This window comes from Acanthaster planci, linkage group LG01 (genome assembly GCF_054643075.1).
Source record: "Acanthaster planci isolate LZ-2023a linkage group LG01, COTS_SCS, whole genome shotgun sequence".
In the NCBI taxonomy this organism is placed as follows: domain Eukaryota; kingdom Metazoa; phylum Echinodermata; class Asteroidea; order Valvatida; family Acanthasteridae; genus Acanthaster; species Acanthaster planci.
The window spans coordinates 12,867,577-12,884,938 of NC_141777.1; the positions used below are offsets into that span (position 1 = coordinate 12,867,577).

Here is a 17,362-nt window from a genome sequence, read left to right on the forward strand (position 1 = left end):
GAACACATATCACTACGCTAATTTATAATCGTCCTCAATGTTATTTACATGCATTCATCTAAAGTTTATCTTGCTCATTTTCTGTTACGTACCCTGTTTTTTTTATGTTAGCTGTTCAGCGCGGGACTTACACTCGAGAAGCTTGCGTTTTTGTGGGTTCCATGCATTTCTCGATATTCACAATAATTGGTTTTTTTTCTCTCTCTCTTAATCATTAGGGCCTATTATATACAGATAAGGATCACCACAATTTTATGTATGCCCTTGAGTTGTACATGGATGTGCCATGAGATGAAATAAAAGTAACTCTACATTACAAATACTATTTAAAAGGCTTGTACTTTTATATTAACTTGCGGAGTTTGATGCATGGAAGAAGATGCCTATTTTTAACGATATTTGCTGACTAAATAGTAACAGAGACTATCTAGACCAGATTGTGCCGGAAGAGGGAATACGTACTCCAACGCTTCTGGTGGGAGGTTACTGGCTAGTATAAATCACGTCCTCCATCCTGTTAAATTCGCTGCTATTAAAGCAGCAGGTTAATTAATAGGCGGGTAGCCTGGATATTGGATACTTTGGGGGGAAGTGGAAGCTACAGGCAGGACTGTAGCTTCTGTTTCTGAAAGTACTGAACTAAATGGGGCCTTTGCAGCGGAATACGGTGTAGGTTTCAATAGTTTCAAACTAGCGAGGGCTTCAGCCTTCTCCAGACTGGTTTTTAGGGGTCATAATTCTTTGGCTAGAAATGTCTTCGAAAGTCCTCCACTAACCAACTAGAAATTGAAAGAAAATTGACAGATGAAGAATGAGCTTGCATTCGATGTGTGAACACTTGAAAAACTTGTATTTTTTATTTTTATTTATATTTTTTGGGTGTTTGTAAGTTGGTCTACAAACGTTGGAGCAGAGCCGTTGAATGCCCGCCCTCTATATTTTTTTCATTTACGACAATAAAGTAGTCAGATCCCGACCCTCACTACACGTCTTGGTGTAAGTTAAAGGTGAGACAGTGTTGACCTCAGTACCGACGCTTTATGTGACGGACTCACTGAAATTACTGCAGGTGTCAAAACTTTGTGTCGTTTAAATTGAGAAACACTACAATGTACGTAAAGTGTTCTCGTGATTCATTCGTGTTATCAAAATAACAACCATGTTTGTAGGGTTTGTTTTACTGAGGCCTAGTTATAGGTCGCGTGAAATAGTACTGAGTACCGGTAATAAGGTAGGCCTATCAAATGATAATTGATAGTAGCCTAGGCCTATAATTTTTTCACATGATAGGCCTGGTAATCATACTACATGTACCAGTACTACTACCTACTGGTGCGGCCGGCAATTGACGATTGATAATGATGGGTGGTGTTTGTGTTATGCCCCAACTATAGCGTCTGTCCCAACTACAGCTGGGACACTCCCAACTGTAGTCAGGTAGTGCTGCAGTTGAGTGGCCCAACTAGTATTGTTGACCAATTTCTATCGAAATTTTCTCAACCATATCCAAATTATGCATCTAACACTTGACACAATTCATCTAAAATATGGCACTTCATGGCATGACACTGTAAACGATATGACTTTGGCACATGCTGGACACATGCACTCTGGACCTCTGTGCTGTAGTTGGGCTGGCCCAACTATAGCCCTCTAGTTGGGATATGCCCAACTATGGTTGGGCATGTTGGGACTGATGTAATAGCTGGAGATAACAATGGCAATGGATGCCATGGTCAGCATGGTCGGGAAGTCCACCTGGCCATCAATGGGACCTTCTGTGACATCTAAATCTTGACTGTCACTTTGTCAGTGATGTAGATGTACCATGTTCATCATGACATTAGATTGTTTTGTTTACGCATGGTGTGGGTCAACTCGGTCAAAGCCAGATGGTCCCTAGCTACATGTAGGCTTATGGTCAGATGGTCAACTTGACAGGTGCTCGATCCAAGATCAAATGGGGAAGTGAACCAAGCTTAAGGCAAGGACCAGGATTCAGTTTCAATCACTAATTTGCATGATTCATCTTTGACCTTTGCTTTGACAGACCTTAGATTTGACAGACCGTAGACTTGGCAGACCTTAGATTTGACAGACCGTAGACTTGACAGACCGTAGACTTGACAGACCGTAGACTTGACAGACCGTAGACTTGACAGACCTTAGATTTGACAGACCGTAGACTTGACAGACCGTAGACTTGACAGACCGTAGACTTGACAGACCGTAGACTTGACAGACCGTAGACTTGACAGACCGTAGACTTGACAGACCTTAGATTTGACAGACCGTAGACTTGACAGACCGTAGACTTGACAGACCATAGACTTGACAGACCGTAGACTTGACAGACCTTAGATTTGACAGACCGTAGACTTGACAGACTGATCTGCAGTGGCTGGCATGGCTGGGCATGCTGGGGGTATGCAGTGGCATAGGCCCCGTGGCATGCTACATGTATGTCATTGTGGAGTACCCTTAGCCACATGTTCAGTCAAATCAACCAACGCTAAGGGATTAAACTTTGTGGTTGACAAGATGCCTGGCCAATGCTAAAGGACGTTAAAACTAGGGTAAAATGATATTGATTTTAAAGATCAAACGCAAATTTTCCGTGAAGTCAATGAACCACTCTCAAGTTGTTGGACTACTGGTCCAGTAACTCGTAAGATTTACTGGCCAGAAACCAGTTTTACAAGACCGTCTTCCTACATATAGATACATTTGACACCAGCTACAGTTTTTGGTCTTTCGGATGAATTTAAAGAATATCCATTTTAATATGCCCTCACAAGATGAACACCAAATATGTAAGCATGCGTTATATTCCACTTTTACATGTAGTCTGGGGGTGTTAGCTAGTTCACCAGACATGTATTGTTATAGGCTGCATGACACTGACATCAAAATCAGTGGACACGGTCTAGTGGTCCACGGCAAAATTTGAACCCTTCCTCAACACTGCCGAATTCCTTCAAAAACTTGTTGGTTTTTGAGGGATCTTAGAGGGCCAATGCTAAGCTGTAAGTGTCTTTGCGACATCTACAATGTAAGACATCAAATATTTTAATTTGATTTCTCAGCAGTCGTAATGACACCACCGAGAAGAACATGCAAAATGGCGAGTTTTCGGTCGTCTGAAAGCCAGCCCTCGGGAGACACACGGGGCAAGAGTCAGGCAAAACTACACATAGCACCATCAAGAACTGGAAAATTATCACTGTCGGGCCAAAGTGACACAGGAAGGTGCACGCGATCTCAGACTGCGCTCAGGTCAAAGGAAAACGTACAACTCCAAATCAATCGTGGCCCCGAGAACAAAATGAAGTCAAACCGAATTTACAACAGAGGCCCAGCACTTGTTGACCAAGCGTCATTTTCGGGCATTTTCTACCCCAAAGAGTGCCATACTGGGAAAGATTTGAAGCACAGAAAAGCTTCGAGCAAAAGTTTGAGACACTCCAAAACCAGAAAGTGTTCGGGAAGACGTGTACCAGTCAAGTCCAAGAAGAGGAACAAGAGAGACATTCCAGCAGAAGACACATGCACATGTTTGTCTACTCAGGAAACGCTACATAGGGCAAGCAGTGAGACAGCTGAAAGAACGTCTGTGTCCAACATCCCTGCCACACCTCACAAGGACAGCGGAGATGATGCACTGGCCTTTTCAAACAACCATGAGACGATCAAAGCCAGGATTAGCCTGATGCGACGGCGCATACTGGAGGAGCAGGCCAGAGTGCAGGGGCTGCGGGAGGAATTGGCCCGCAACCAGAGCTCTGCCCGGGCCTCGCTGAGCTGCCGCCGGATCCGCATCCACAAGGAGCTTGCCAAGCTGCGGGAGAAGGTCCAGTCGGAGGACCGAAGGCGTCTGCGGGCTGAGGACCATCGCATCCGGAGGCGGCTGGCAGCCGGCAGGCGCCAGGCAGAGGGCGAGCGGCTAGCCATGAGGACCCGGCTGGCTCAGGAGTGGAGGGAGCAGTTCCGGTGCCGAAAGGGAGATGTGCGGCGGGCCCGGCTAACCTTACGGGAGCAGGCGCGGGCCTACGAGGCGGAGAAGAGACAACTACTGGGGCAGCTGCAGAAGGACTGGACTGCCCAGCTCCATCGAGTTCAAGAGGTGAGAGACAGACTGGAGATGGAAATGGCCAGAAACGGCCTACAGTGGAACGGAGTGACCTGGAGAACCGCAGCTGGGAAGCACAAGTACAGTCTACGTCAGGCCCCACGACAGAAGGCAAACATTTATTGTGTAACTCGGAAGATAAATAAGAAAGGGCCAGAAGCCTCCAACAAGCAAGATGGTGCACGTGTAAATACACAGGTAAGTACATTTACATATACTTTGATGATGGATTCTTTACTACGCAGTAATAGACCCAGAAAAGAATCCTTCAGGATAAATACTGGTAACAATTTCTAGTAGCACCATGTAAATATCTTTTTTGTGACCATGTACATGTGTTGTTCTGAAAAACTGTAGGAGACTCCATGTTTTGGTCTGTATGCTCTGTTCATTGTCAGGAGACTGCAGGGATTATGTTTGAGTTGACAAAGATTCAGAAATACATGTAACAGCATACTTTCCAGGGTATTCATTGAGTTCTTCATGTATTCAAATGTTGGTCACTAGGCACACATGTACATGTTTTTGGCCCAGAGCATTAAAAAAAAGAAAAGCATTTGACAAAACTTTGTGGGGAGCATTTTAAGAAATGCACTGTGAAAACGCCATTATGCATGGTATGAAAGCTATATCAATTGGAAGTGAGATGCTGTTTTGCTAGTTTTCCAAAATTGATTCATAAATGTACATGTACAATACATGTACGTGTACACACATGAACGTATTGCTGTGCATTATAATGTGCAGTCCGCATCTGCCTGTATGGTACATGTAGGTTGTAAACAATCGCGTGAAAAACCCCAAAGGAGGTATTAAAATACCAGTATAAAACAAAAAAATGTTTGGACAAGTGTACCTTTTGACAAAGCGTATGCACTGTGCTTTAACTCTTCTCACTTTACAGAGCCCACCCAGTGGAGCAACTGTATACAGAGAAACCAAGCAGAAGACCCTGACAGAGTTGTATCAACTGCTGGACAGTGAGCTTCGATGCAGCATCTGCTCAGAACTCTTTATATCAGTGAGTTGTAAAACTTCCAGTTGAATCATTACGAGACATTGACGCTCACAAATGGGTCGGGTGTGCATTTTTCAAACCACCCGGCTGCAAGTGGTAAAACATCTTCTGTGTACATGTGTTTTTGTTTCGCACAAGGGGACATGTTTGAAGATTTGTTTAACCACATTTCTTCTTGTGAATGTAGGCAGTGGTGCTGAACTGCTCGCACACCTTCTGCAGCTTCTGCATCACCCAGTGGAAGAGGCGGACTGACCGCTGCCCCATATGCCGAGCCAATATCTCTTCCCGAAACCCCCTCCCCAAGCTGGACACCTTCCTGGCCAAGTTTGTCCGGCTGGTGGGCCGGGAGGCAGAAAAGAAGCGAGCTGAGACTGTCAGGAACAGACAAGGTGAAGCTAGCCATTTGGTTACTCGTACGAGGCCCATTGTTGAACCCTGATGGCCCCAAACCCATCAGAACTGAAGGCACTTTATTTCTCTTGGTTTTTTACAGAACAGACAGCATGTTATGCTTTAATTAGGTTTCAGTGATGAATCGTGCTCAAACAATGTGCAATTATATTGAGTGCCATATAAGTTTGATTTTATTAGATTACTTATGGGTCTATCCCTGAGAATAAGAACAGGTGCTGGTAAGATGATGTAGGGATGTACGTATTCCAGTGGGGAACTTATACATGCATTAAAAGTATGTGGTGTTTCAAAAATTAATTTTTCATGCTAGACTGTCTATAGTATTGATTGTTCTCAATTTACAAATGTGTTAAAGCAAGTTCCGTGATAACAATTTCCTGTTGAGCTGTCGCCAATACCAAGTATCCACATTGAAACCTTTCTTGTCCAAGTTATGTGTGAAACCACAAAATATTCTTTCTCTTAGAAACAAAAAATTCTTATAGTTTATGCACATGACAAAGTCTTTGAAGACAACGTCACAAACTTAACAAATTCAGCAGAAAAGGAAAAAAATTCACCTGGAATTAGGTCCGTTTTTAGTACTTGGTTCTTTATGCATTGTTGCATGTAATTTATTTGTGTCCCACTGAAGCACTGAAATCCTGCCAGACTTTGTGCAAAAAATCAGTGACGTACACAACTCTTTTTGTCTGTGTAAACTTCTTGTTCTGAATGCAGACCAGGAAAAGGAGCTGCAGCAAGGGGGCCGCACATGGGGCAACCTAGCCAACCACTCTCTGGATGATCTGGACCCCGACGATGACGATTTTGATGACTCCTTCGACAGTGACAGCAGTGAGGTGGACGAATTCCTGGAAATCCTCCAGCATCGCGTGGGCGGGCCTGCCTTCCGTAGATTCTTTGGGTTTGGGTTGGGTGACGTGGAGGACATAGAGGACATGGAAGATGACGACTGGGACTTCTTGGATGATGATGAGGATGACGAGGATTTGCTGTCGTCTCTGAGCAGTGATGAGCCCGACTTTGACGATTTTGCCGATTTGGATGGTAACCCTCTGGATGATGACGAAGAAGATGATGATGAATTTTGATGATCTGTGAATGCTGTAAAACATTGTGCTGAAGATGGACTTGGAGCACAACTGCCCACTGCTTGTGACAAAGAGATCATATCTGAACCAGTTGGCTTCAGCCAGGAGTACGAAACATCTATGTGGATGTGGCTTGCATAAGGGCATGTGTTATTTCCTGGCAGAGCCATGCACATGTACATGTAAATCAGGCCCAGGCGAAGACATAAGGGAGCACCGTTGCTCACTTTCCGTCCAATGCTCCCACCGAGAAGCAACTAATTTGTACAAATTCCGACGAAAAGAGTCATGCCAGAGGGTCTTGTCAAAAGACACCAAAGTATACCACATGACCACACAAGTTCTCCAAGGTTGGCCACCACTGGAGAAGCACACACAAGTTTGCAACCATATTTCCTGGGTTGTACATGTAAACTACATGTACATGTACATGTATGTAGACAGTGAAGCTTATTTTCAAGTTAAATAATAGTGAACTCTCCATCAACTGGCAATGTGATTCACACTTGTGCCACGTGCAATTGTTGTTATCTGCCGGTGCCACAGTGGGGTCTGGCTCTTCATTTCACTCACACCTTTTGCCATTTGAAGCCTTGCCTATCTTCTACGTAAATACTGTGCACCTCTGTCTACCGGGTCACTTGTGTCAGCACCCCCAATCTAAGTTCATGGTGTGCATCTTGCATATCAAATTGTATTATTGTAACCTCTGTATCATGAGTCATAAACATGTCAAAAGTGGGACCTCGACATGCCCCCATCAAGCAAGTGTAAATGCACCTGTCAGGTGAAAACATCTCTGCATTACATTAATACCCTACAAAGAGCCTACAGTATTGCTCGTACTGTCTCTAATCTGCACTGTGGGTGATTGAGATCCACTTTCCAAATAGCAGGTGTGAATATTAAAGGATTGAACTTTACATGTGCGTAGCATGAAAAAAATAAACATGAAATTTTATTAATTTAACTCAATATGCGACTGGAAAACCGTGTGTCGAACAGAATGGAGAAGTGTATCACAAAATTATGAATATTTAAAATATGTCTGGCAATAAAACGGTCACAGATGAAGTTTTCAGTGCCATTTTCATGTGGTTTGACGAGATTGCAGCATATCACAGTGGACTGAAATTCACTTACACTGATGTTCCATTCATTGAACCAATGAACCATTCATTGAACCTTGCAAATCCCTAAAAATACACCCAGAGAATTTGGAGAATTTTCGTTGATGTGAGGAAGGTAAAAAACCCAGCCTCTGTAGCTTCCAAAGCCCGATATCACCAGTAGCCTGCAGTGCACAGTTAACAACTTTTCATGATTCAAGAAGGTCTGCTTTTGCCAAAGGTTAATGCTGTAAGTTTCAAATGATTCATGTACAAACTGAGTACTATTCTAGAAGACCATTGTGGAAATTGAAATGACTTACTGTTAAGGCATCTGAGAATCTAAGTTTTGATTTTTGGCATGGCTAATTTGCATATGTATATGTAGTTATATAACGTCAGTTACTGGTCACCTCTACTATGACCATGCAAATACAATGTATTCTAAGTGCTGTTACAATGTATTTGATGATTTAAATTTAAGGGGGTTTCAAAACAGTTTACGAGAGACTTGCTTCTCAAATGTTTATTAGGATTGGTTGAGATCCTTCACTGGAAACGAGAACAGTAAAACGTCAGTGAAAACTGTTTTTATTGGAAGTTAATGTTGACCCCCAAAATGGTTCTTTCGGAGCTTAACTTCAGTTGTATATTGTTGATGCATTGCCTTTGAATTGAAAATGCCAGCAATTCAGAAATGTTACTACCACCTTGGACGGGGAGGGGTGGATATGTGGATTTTTTCTTATGTTGAAAAAATTTGAAGAGTCATTTTTGTAGAAATATTCATCAACCCCCCCCCATCCAAGACCTGGATATGCCACTGCTTATTTTGGTTCCAATAAGTTTAGTAATTGGGGAAAAAGTCAAAAGGTCTGAACTACATCACTTCTGATGACAGTCACAAGTCCAGTCCTGTGCGTGTATCATCTGTGTTTTCTCATTACAGCATACGGTGTAATGGTTCATGTACATGTATTGTTTCCATTTCTGAATATCTTCGACAATAACTGAAATGGTCTGCCCTGTTGAGGTCTTAACAACTTTGCTTGAATGTCTTTCGCCAGAAAATATTTAATACCATAAACCGTCTCTGTGTCCAAGAATTATTGTACATTAAATATATTTCAATATTGTGAAGCAATTCGAAAACTAATGCATGGTATATGTAATGTCATATACAGCAGCATGCATTGACATAATGAATTGATGTGTTCTCAGATAGCAGGTGCAGATCCAGATAGAGTTGGTTGGGTCATATCCCTCTCCCCCCCACTCTGGCGCCAAAAAAATAATTTAAAAAAAATAAATAATAGTAATAGTAATAAGAAAAAAAAATCATATCCTACTGCAGGTATAAAGTGCGTTAGTTATAGTGTAACGTGTTCCCTATGTTTTCCTGCCTCCCTGATGTATGTGACCGTCGGTCGCAACAGTCGGACATAGAAAAAATCTGACATTCTTGATACCCCCACCTGGAAAATTTTCTAGAAACTGGTGCTTTAAAGTGGCCAATCCTGTACACTTATGATCAAACCATATCCATTTCTAGTATCAATAATATTCTGTCCTTGTTTCTGGTAAGCATACATGTATATACCGTCACATGCACGGATTGTTTTACCTCCATGCAAGACGTTTTGCTTCTCAAGTGCGTCTGATGAGGCAGTCATTGTGCGTACAGAGTAAACAGAAAGTTTAACATACCACATGAACTCTAAGAAATAAAATGAATCTTTTCTTTGTTGCAGGTGTTTCTATTGTGTTTGCTGAATCTGTGTTCATTGGCCAATCTGATGGTTGCTTGGTGGTTTTTATGGAGCGTTTGTTTTCAATTTAAATGTTTACATGTGTGAAGCCGCAAGCAACTCCTAGTCTTGAGTAACATTTTTTATGGTCGCCGAGGCTAGTCTTGGAAACAGAGGAGTTCACATTTTTTCTACAAATGAACTTATGTGTTCAATCATGCTGAACGTCATCCTGAAAAAAAAAACCACCCATGAACAAGAGACAGCTGATGAGATCAGGAATTGTACCCATGTATGCTCGTCAAAGGGGGAACCGCTGTCAGATATGCCGCACGTGGGCTCGTGCAGCTGTGGTGAAGTTCTACGCCGGTCCAGGGCGTGCGTGGAGGAGACTTGCCGAGCGGCCTGCGTATAAACTGTGTTTCAGCGGGGATGGAGGATCTAGAGCTTCTCCGTCCACTGGGCTCCATCGTGGCTGAAATCAATACCTTCTTTCCGGTGCGGCTTGGTATTTTTGTAAAATGGTTCCTCCAAAATGCGTTTTAACTGGAGATGGCAGAAGATGGTCATTGTAGTTTTTAAGGCTTCGAGCTACGAAACTCAGCCGTGAGTGCACCAATACCATTGTAAACAATGTAAATCATGCAATGTTTCATCATTGTTTCCTCTTTCCGCAAAAATGAGACATTAAAAAAAACCTGCCTGACTCCGGTCCCCCCCCCCGGAAAATTCCTTTATCCGCCTCTGATGCAGTGTTTATGAATACATGTACGTCGGTGTAAGGGCCGAGCCTGTAATTATTTGTAGAAACCATTATAACGCCTCACCCACAGATTCTGTATCTTGATTGGCCGAAAGTGTGTCATGTGGCGCTTGCTAATTTTACTTTTTTATACCACTGCTTCAAAAAGACTATACCATGCAGCAGGCCTCATTCTGAAAAAGAACTTACCTGTAGCAACCAAAGAACTATATCCGTAGCAACGAAAGCATAGGTGTGTATTTCGGCTCATAGTGAACAACATTGGTCAATGAATTTTTTCAAGCGTCGTTGTCATGTTCCCTTGGAATTCTTGAAATGAATTTGATGAATGTATATTCCAGTTTAGTGTTTCATTATTGATTTTTAGCTTAAATTTTGCAGAATCTGTGGGGAGGTATTATGAAACAAATATTGACTGCTTTATGTCACGGTACAATAAACCTATCCTCCCTCAGTGATCCATGGAGCTCTTTATTTTCCTTCAGCTTTGCCTCGGGAAAAGAGAATGCTCCATGGATCACCTCGGATGGCCAGTTTTACTATAGGCCCTCGAAGCAGTCAATATTAATGCTCTGCATCAAAGGCTGAGATCAATGAAAGAGCCGTAGGCGGTGTCCGAATTTCTTGGGTACGGCTTGAAACTACACACGGCGCTAAGGGAAGGGGCTGCAGTCGAGTCACAACGGCAATCTCGTTAAAGCCACGACCAAATTTATGAAAAGTGACCCACACGGTACGCACGAGGTTCATTCAAAACACCTCGTATCATACAAGCAATGTAGACGTGCCGAGTGTAAGGAGAAAGGAAAAACTCGGACTACGGACGAATAGACGAGACCATTGAAACCATTTCATGCATTTCACGTGAAGTAAGACTCCTATGTTGCTCTAATTGGCATCCTCAGAAGTAACTGTTAGTCTGGAATAAACGTTTTCAGCGTAAGTTCTGTTTAAGGCGTGTACCCGTTGACATTGAGCGCGAGGGTCGGAATGTACATGTACTGTACATGTACAGTACATGTAGGCCTAGGCCTACTTCGAAGTTGGACTTTTCTCATCATGCTCACGCAGTGTTGCCAAACCTATTTGTGTAAAAAACTTCGAACTTTTCAGTTGAACACTGTTACTTTATAAAACATGTACATGCTGTTGAACCTTTGGGAACGATTGCAGTGTCATGAAAATTAGTCCGAAAGTGGAATATGAGCGGTTGCGTCCGGAAATTGGGCACATGCAACTGAGTTCTAGCCCACTGTGGACTACCTGACCTTAAACGCACTGGTAGTACTAGGTGCCAAGTACATGTACATGTAGTACATTTACTGGTATTGTTATTTAGTACATTTATTTGTATTGTAACAGAATGAAGTTGCATTATGAAGTTCATGAAGGCAATGTACACATAACACAGGCTATACTTTTGGCCTTGCCATGTAGCTGTAGCCTAGGCTTACAAAGACTACATGAATGAAGACTGACGTCCTATAAACTGCAAATCAGTCTTCCCATTGAGCAAGGAAATTTTGAAAAAATGTTGCATCCTGACTTCACTTCTGCAGTTGTGTACAAAGTCTATGGGGAGTGAAGAAAATTTTCGAAGTATTTCCCAACAACATCGGTAAATGTTTCTCAGTCCAGAATTCGTGTCTTTCCAGCATTTCTGTATTGACTGATTTTTTATTGAGATGATATATGATGAGTCAGGATGCAACATTTTTTCCGGAAATTTTCCCATAATAACATGTGTGGCACACTTCGAACAAATTTTCTGAAAATCCTTCATTAGCAAATCATCACTTGGCATATCCTGCACAAACCCCATGAGAACTGGTCTGAAAAAATGGTGTTTTCTAACATGTCTAAGTATCAAGTAAATGCTTGCCTTCAGTATTTCCTCCTGCTAAATTTGACTTTTTTTCAGGACATTGTCATCATTTTCTGATGGTAAAAAACACTGCAAGGGGAAAATAAGGGAAAGCGTTCCATACACGGACAACCAACACTAATTTTCCCTTTAAATGTTATCACAGTTGACAGAAAGTAATAACATGCTCTAAAAAGTTAACACTTAAGTTTTCAGACAAGTCTCAGAAGTTTGTGCACAAGGCCTGAAGGGTTGTCTGTATTATATGGGTAACTCTTCCCAAAATTAGTAATTTCTGTATGGAATTATTACCATCAAATTTAAAAATCAAAATATTGAGATATTCATTTAGAAACATGAAAAGGGGCTCAATACATAGCAACTTTATAAATATTGCTTTTTAATGATCCCCTCTTCACTTTGTCTGATTCTCAACACTTGTACAATCCACGATGGTGCTGAAAAGTATAAATGTACATGTACCAGTAGGAAAAATGAACTAAACTTAGCAAGGGTTTGTGCTCGGGGTGTTACGTACCTGTACACGTGCACTGTAGGTAGCTTCTGTGGAATTTTTTTCTAAAAATACCTTGTTTTCCTTTTTTGGTTGCAGTTTGTGCACTTTGAAAGGCAAGTTGGAAAATCAGGCCAAAATTTTAAAAACTGGAACAAATTGTAGTAGTTACCAGCCCTGTCACCAGCTTCAGGCATTGCTGGAGGTTAGGAATCCCAGGGGGCGCACCACAAGGACATATGCCGATTGGGGTTAGCTGCTAATCCTGGGTGGGTAACAGGATGTACTGGTTAACTCAAGCTTTTGGGAAATGTAAGAACCGAATGAAATTTCACTTCAGCCTGCTGTGAAATTTCAAGGTGCATTAGAGGCAACAAATCAAAGTAAGCTGCGCCACCTTAGCGTACAGTGTGCATGTACTGTAACGCCAGAATTGTGTGGTTGGTCATCCGCTGCGCTCCTGTATGGGAGCACAGCAGACGTTGAACCCCCCCGTTCTAGGGGTAAGCGTATGTTTGTTGTGGTACATTGTACATGTTGTACATGAAACAAACATCGTCCTACATGTACATGTGTATGTACATCTTCTTAGCCAAAAAAGCAATCTTGAAAATTTCTGAACGCCAGGCTCTGGACTGGACTGTCTGGACTACGTTGTCTAGACGCATGATCAAACATACACAGTCATGTGTACATGTACATGCGTCCGGTAGCTGTTAGATTCATCTGGTTTTCAAGTTTTCTTAAGGGCTAAAACTGATCACCTTGATGCCACACTTGTACCCTGTGCATTGTGACACCATTTGGGATTAATCATCTGTACCAAATCCTACCATGGCAGGTTCTTGTGTGCAGCAATATCAGCATTTTTCTTGTTGAACACTATGCCAAATGGTTGCGTATTAGTGAGCACTACCTGTACATGTACGTTGTACTTACCAGTATATTTTTCATTTCATTTTTCATTGATAACTATACCCTGGAATTCTTTTCAGCAAGTGATGAATTTGTTGGTCATGCCGAATACCTGCTACAAATAGATTATCTGGAGGCACACATACCTGTACATGTAATTTACATACATGAATAATAAACAAAAATAAAATGAAAAGTACAATGAAAGTGAAAGGATTATGAGTAAAAGTGAACAAAACAATGAAATTTACAAAGGAACTGAAAGGATTATTTTACTTTAAATGAAATGTCCTCAATGCCATTGAATTAAGCAGAAAATGGTAGTGCAGCAAAATAAAAATTGTGGAGAACATCAACACCGACAAGACCAAGTACGTGTAGAGTACATGTACATGTACATATGGTTGCTGTTTAATAAGAAGATCACATGCAATCAGACGGTCATTAAAAGTCGGAATTGCATTTTCTGTGCCAATAAGGTTCATTCATTTAACTTCTTTCAAAAGTTAACTGCATTCTTAAAAAATACTTCTGAACAAAATTACATGTACATCAAAAAAGTGGTTTTATACAGGGTTTCTAGCCAAAAGTAGCCTTGAGAATTAGGATTAATGTTCCCAAGTTCCACTTCAATTTACAGCATTCCAATTTTTTTTCTGTGGATTCTCACATTCAGCGTGAAGCATGCTGACTCGCATCATTGGTTGCTTGCCTGCTGGTGCTCGTCACTGCTGGCCAGCGAGATGTGTGGTCATTGCCCGCTACCATGAAGATCATGGAGTGTACGGCTACAGACCGTCGGCCTGGATGCAAAACTGCACTGCAGAAACCTCAGGTATAATAGGGATGTATATATGTATGGGGAGGTTGGATGTCATATTGATATAGAGCGCCCTGTAGCCTGAAAATAGGCTCTAAAACCTGTTTGAAAAGAGAAATGTATTGGGGAGTCAGGTTGGCAAGTCAAGGTGGCTTGGTAGTTCTTTCCTCCCCTTCCACCTCTGTGGTCCTGGGTTCGATTCCCGGCCCAATCTATATGAAATATGCGCTTTATAAATGAATAAATTATTATAATTATTATAAAAGAAAGAAACTGACTGATTATATTGTAGCTGTTGCCAGCAAATTTAAATAAATGGTACTTACACGTAACTCGCTAAAAGAAGAAAGCACCCTCTTTAATGCATTTATCTGTGCGTGTGTGTACACCTATGAAAATGATTGAATTCCCAACTAATTCCAGGGACATGTTGGGTCGGACAGCACGTACATCTTAAGATTACAAGATATACTCCCAGCTGGGTTCCATTCCCAGCTGTCTTCCTTTCTTTTTCGTCCCCCAAAATGAAAAATTTCTTTCTTTGTTAATATTTTTTTTTCTCATTCATGGCTCGGGAGGATATTTCCTCTGGCGGAAAAGTCTACAATTGTAATTTAGTCTGATTCATTTCCCACCTCGTGAATGTGAAGTCACAATGGCTATATTGGCCCAGAACCAGACTAAGATTTCTCGTGGTACTGGTAAAACATTTTTAAGTATGAAAAAAAAAGTCACTGCACATGTGCCCGGCAAAATATCGTTTGTTGGATTTTCCGGCAACAGCTAAATGTACTGCCTACATAACAGTAGCCACCACAAGCCTACAGGAGGGTATGAGCCTCCAGCTGAACCAAGAGAGGGCGCAATTTTCTTAGCAACAGAGGCTCCTTAAGTCAGAACTGAACTTCGCTGGTTCACGAACAACTGTCACATACACGCATTATGGATGCGTCGTTACCAACAAAATGAACACTCCCGACCAATATGGCTCTTTTTAACCGATGAGGGGGTGCTTCTGCTCGAGGTGGATTGTGTCAAACACACCCTGCACCATAAACTGTATGTATTTCTATACATCCTGGTACCTTTACCAGGTTACTACCAGTACCATAGGTCATATGTGTGCATCGCCAGACTACTGAATGGGATATTTAAATTCAAATCATAGTTTGTTACAAGCTAGAGCGAAGCCTATTTTTCTTTTCCACACCCTCTGTTTCCTACCTAGTCTGCCCAGATGTCCAGAGAAATCGTGTCCACAGTGCTGCTCTGGTCCAGTTGGTGGAGGCTTACCGCTACTATGGCCACAAGAAGGCCAAAGTGGATGCGTTAGACATGCAGAGGCCCAAGTGAGTTCACAATCACCCTTTTTTCACATCAAATTATTGATAGATAGTTCAGCACTCACTACCATGCCCTTGAAATACAGGCAGCGTTGATGTCAGTTTAGATTGAACAAGAGCGAACAGTCCTAAAAACCGTACATACAGTATAAAGCTTCAGATCAGTTACAGGAGTTGTGAATTTGACTTGTATCTATGCAATGTCCTGTGAATGTACTTTGCAGAACAGTTGCGTGTAGGCACAGAATTTACACAAATTAATCCTCAAGAGTGTTGATACAGCGACTGGGACTTCTCCAGAGGCGTAAATACATCTCAGTCACCATGGTGCCACAGTCCCCGTTAGTCCAGCACTACAGCTGTGTTGAATACTTGAATACTCAGAAATTTGAATGATTATTACAGTTTATAACAGACCTTCCTGGTTCTTTATCCTGGTTGGCTGAAATACGGTCACGTGTGGTTCACTAATATGGGCTAGTACATGAATTTGGCCTCAGCGTGACTCGACACACACCTAGACATTGCGTGCGCATCAGTTCCAGAGACTGTGCCTAATCAGATACATGTACTAGTCTTGAAAATTTTTGACTAGTTGTTGCGTCCTCATGAGTTAAAAGTCTAGAAGGTGTCTTTTCCTAGTTGCATACAATCACTCAAATTAGACGGCATCTATGAAAACTAACATGAGCCTTCCATTTTTGCAAATTTTGAATTGGTGTTGAGTGAAATGTTGAATTGGTACAATTGAAACACAGGAAGATTTCGTTTCCTAGTTGTATACAGCAACTCAAAATTAGACTGCAGAGAGGGACACTAAAATGAACCTTCCATTTTTTGGCAGTTTTGGAAGTGCTATTCCAAGTTGAATTAAAACAGTTAAAAGTCTGAAAGAGTGTTGAGGTATGTCATAAAACACACGGACTGGCCAGATGTGTATAACATATTCAAAATATTTGTTTTTAAAACTGAATAGTTGGAAGTGCGAAAGTCAATGAAATGCATATTCAACTGTTTGGTTACATACTTTTGTATTTTCCTTCACCCCAGGCCAACACCTGAGCTTGATCCAGCACACTATGGCCTCTCGTCTTCAGAGCCCCAGACCTTTGATCTGACAGGTTAGTAGAAAAGTTTGTCCAACTTTGAAACAGTGTTGGATACATTTTAATGTCACATGGACCTGGTACTTTTGCTTTTGGAAATCAAGATGGAGGGCCGTGAAAACAATTTCTCAAGCTGTTTTACGTTTTTGTGAGAGGGTATGTATCCGCAGAACTTAACTGTGTGAAAGTGATCAGGCATTTTGGCACAGTGGTCTTAATTGTTGGCACTTTGTGTACAAGGTCCATGTCATTTTTTGCCAGTCATAATATTTGAAGTATTAAACATAGCCCCAAGTGTTGGCCAAAGCTGAGATTGCTGTTTGCTTGTGCACCTGGGTCTTTCCATAAGTAATGGGGTAAATTGCCGTAGCGCAGAAGTCCAGTTTTCCTTAGGTTTTCTCTCGTAATTTGCTTATCTGAATGGCTGGGGAATGACCATAAAAGGACAAGAAGTGTTGGAAAACTGTCGTCAGTGTACACCAAGTTAATGGCAAGTACATGTAAGTACAAGCCATATTTGTA

The 17,362-nt window shown here is 41.8% G+C and overlaps 2 protein-coding genes across 10 annotated transcripts in view; both read left to right on the top strand.

Moving 5' to 3' along the window:
• The first annotated feature begins 927 nt into the window (after positions 1-927).
• Positions 928-9,525, top strand: LOC147800425 (uncharacterized). Of its 5 annotated transcripts, none has more exons than XM_087144709.1 (5): positions 928-1,007; positions 3,087-4,327; positions 5,034-5,150; positions 5,335-5,539; positions 6,285-9,525. In XM_087144709.1, exons 2-5 carry the CDS (start codon positions 3,095-3,097, stop codon positions 6,656-6,658), a joined length of 1,929 nt encoding a protein of 642 aa, XP_087000835.1. In that variant the 5' UTR covers positions 928-1,007; positions 3,087-3,094; the 3' UTR covers positions 6,659-9,525. The 5 variants fall into 5 exon arrangements, with proteins under 5 accessions (XP_087000835.1, XP_087000818.1, XP_087000820.1 ...); XM_087144692.1 differs by having other exon boundaries at positions 996-1,111; XM_087144694.1 differs by having other exon boundaries at positions 996-1,111; positions 3,090-4,327.
• A 1,452-nt stretch (positions 9,526-10,977) lies between these two features.
• Positions 10,978-17,362, top strand: part of dhtkd1 (dehydrogenase E1 and transketolase domain containing 1) — a 47,263-nt gene continuing 40,878 nt past the window's right edge. Inside the window, exons 1-4 of one of the 5 annotated variants that reach the window (XM_087134081.1) lie at positions 10,978-11,217; positions 14,248-14,406; positions 15,620-15,740; positions 16,785-16,854. In XM_087134081.1, the coding sequence (XP_086990207.1) occupies positions 14,256-14,406; positions 15,620-15,740; positions 16,785-16,854 (342 nt within the window). In that variant the 5' untranslated portion in view covers positions 10,978-11,217; positions 14,248-14,255. Of the gene's footprint in view, positions 11,218-11,289; positions 11,369-14,247; positions 14,407-15,619; positions 15,741-16,784; positions 16,856-17,362 lie in introns of those variants that run through there. The other 4 variants (XM_087134076.1, XM_022235283.2, XM_087134085.1 and 1 more) reach the window with 4 other exon arrangements.

Coding starts and splice junctions, on each gene's coding strand:
- LOC147800425 (XM_087144709.1), top strand. CDS start 3,095: ATGACACCACCGAGAAGAACATGCAAAATGGCGAGTTTTCGGTCGTCT. Junction 5,151..5,334: donor GCTCAGAACTCTTTATATCA/GTGAGTTGTAAA, acceptor TTGTGAATGTAG/GCAGTGGTGCTGAACTGCTC. Junction 5,540..6,284: donor GACTGTCAGGAACAGACAAG/GTGAAGCTAGCC, acceptor TTCTGAATGCAG/ACCAGGAAAAGGAGCTGCAG.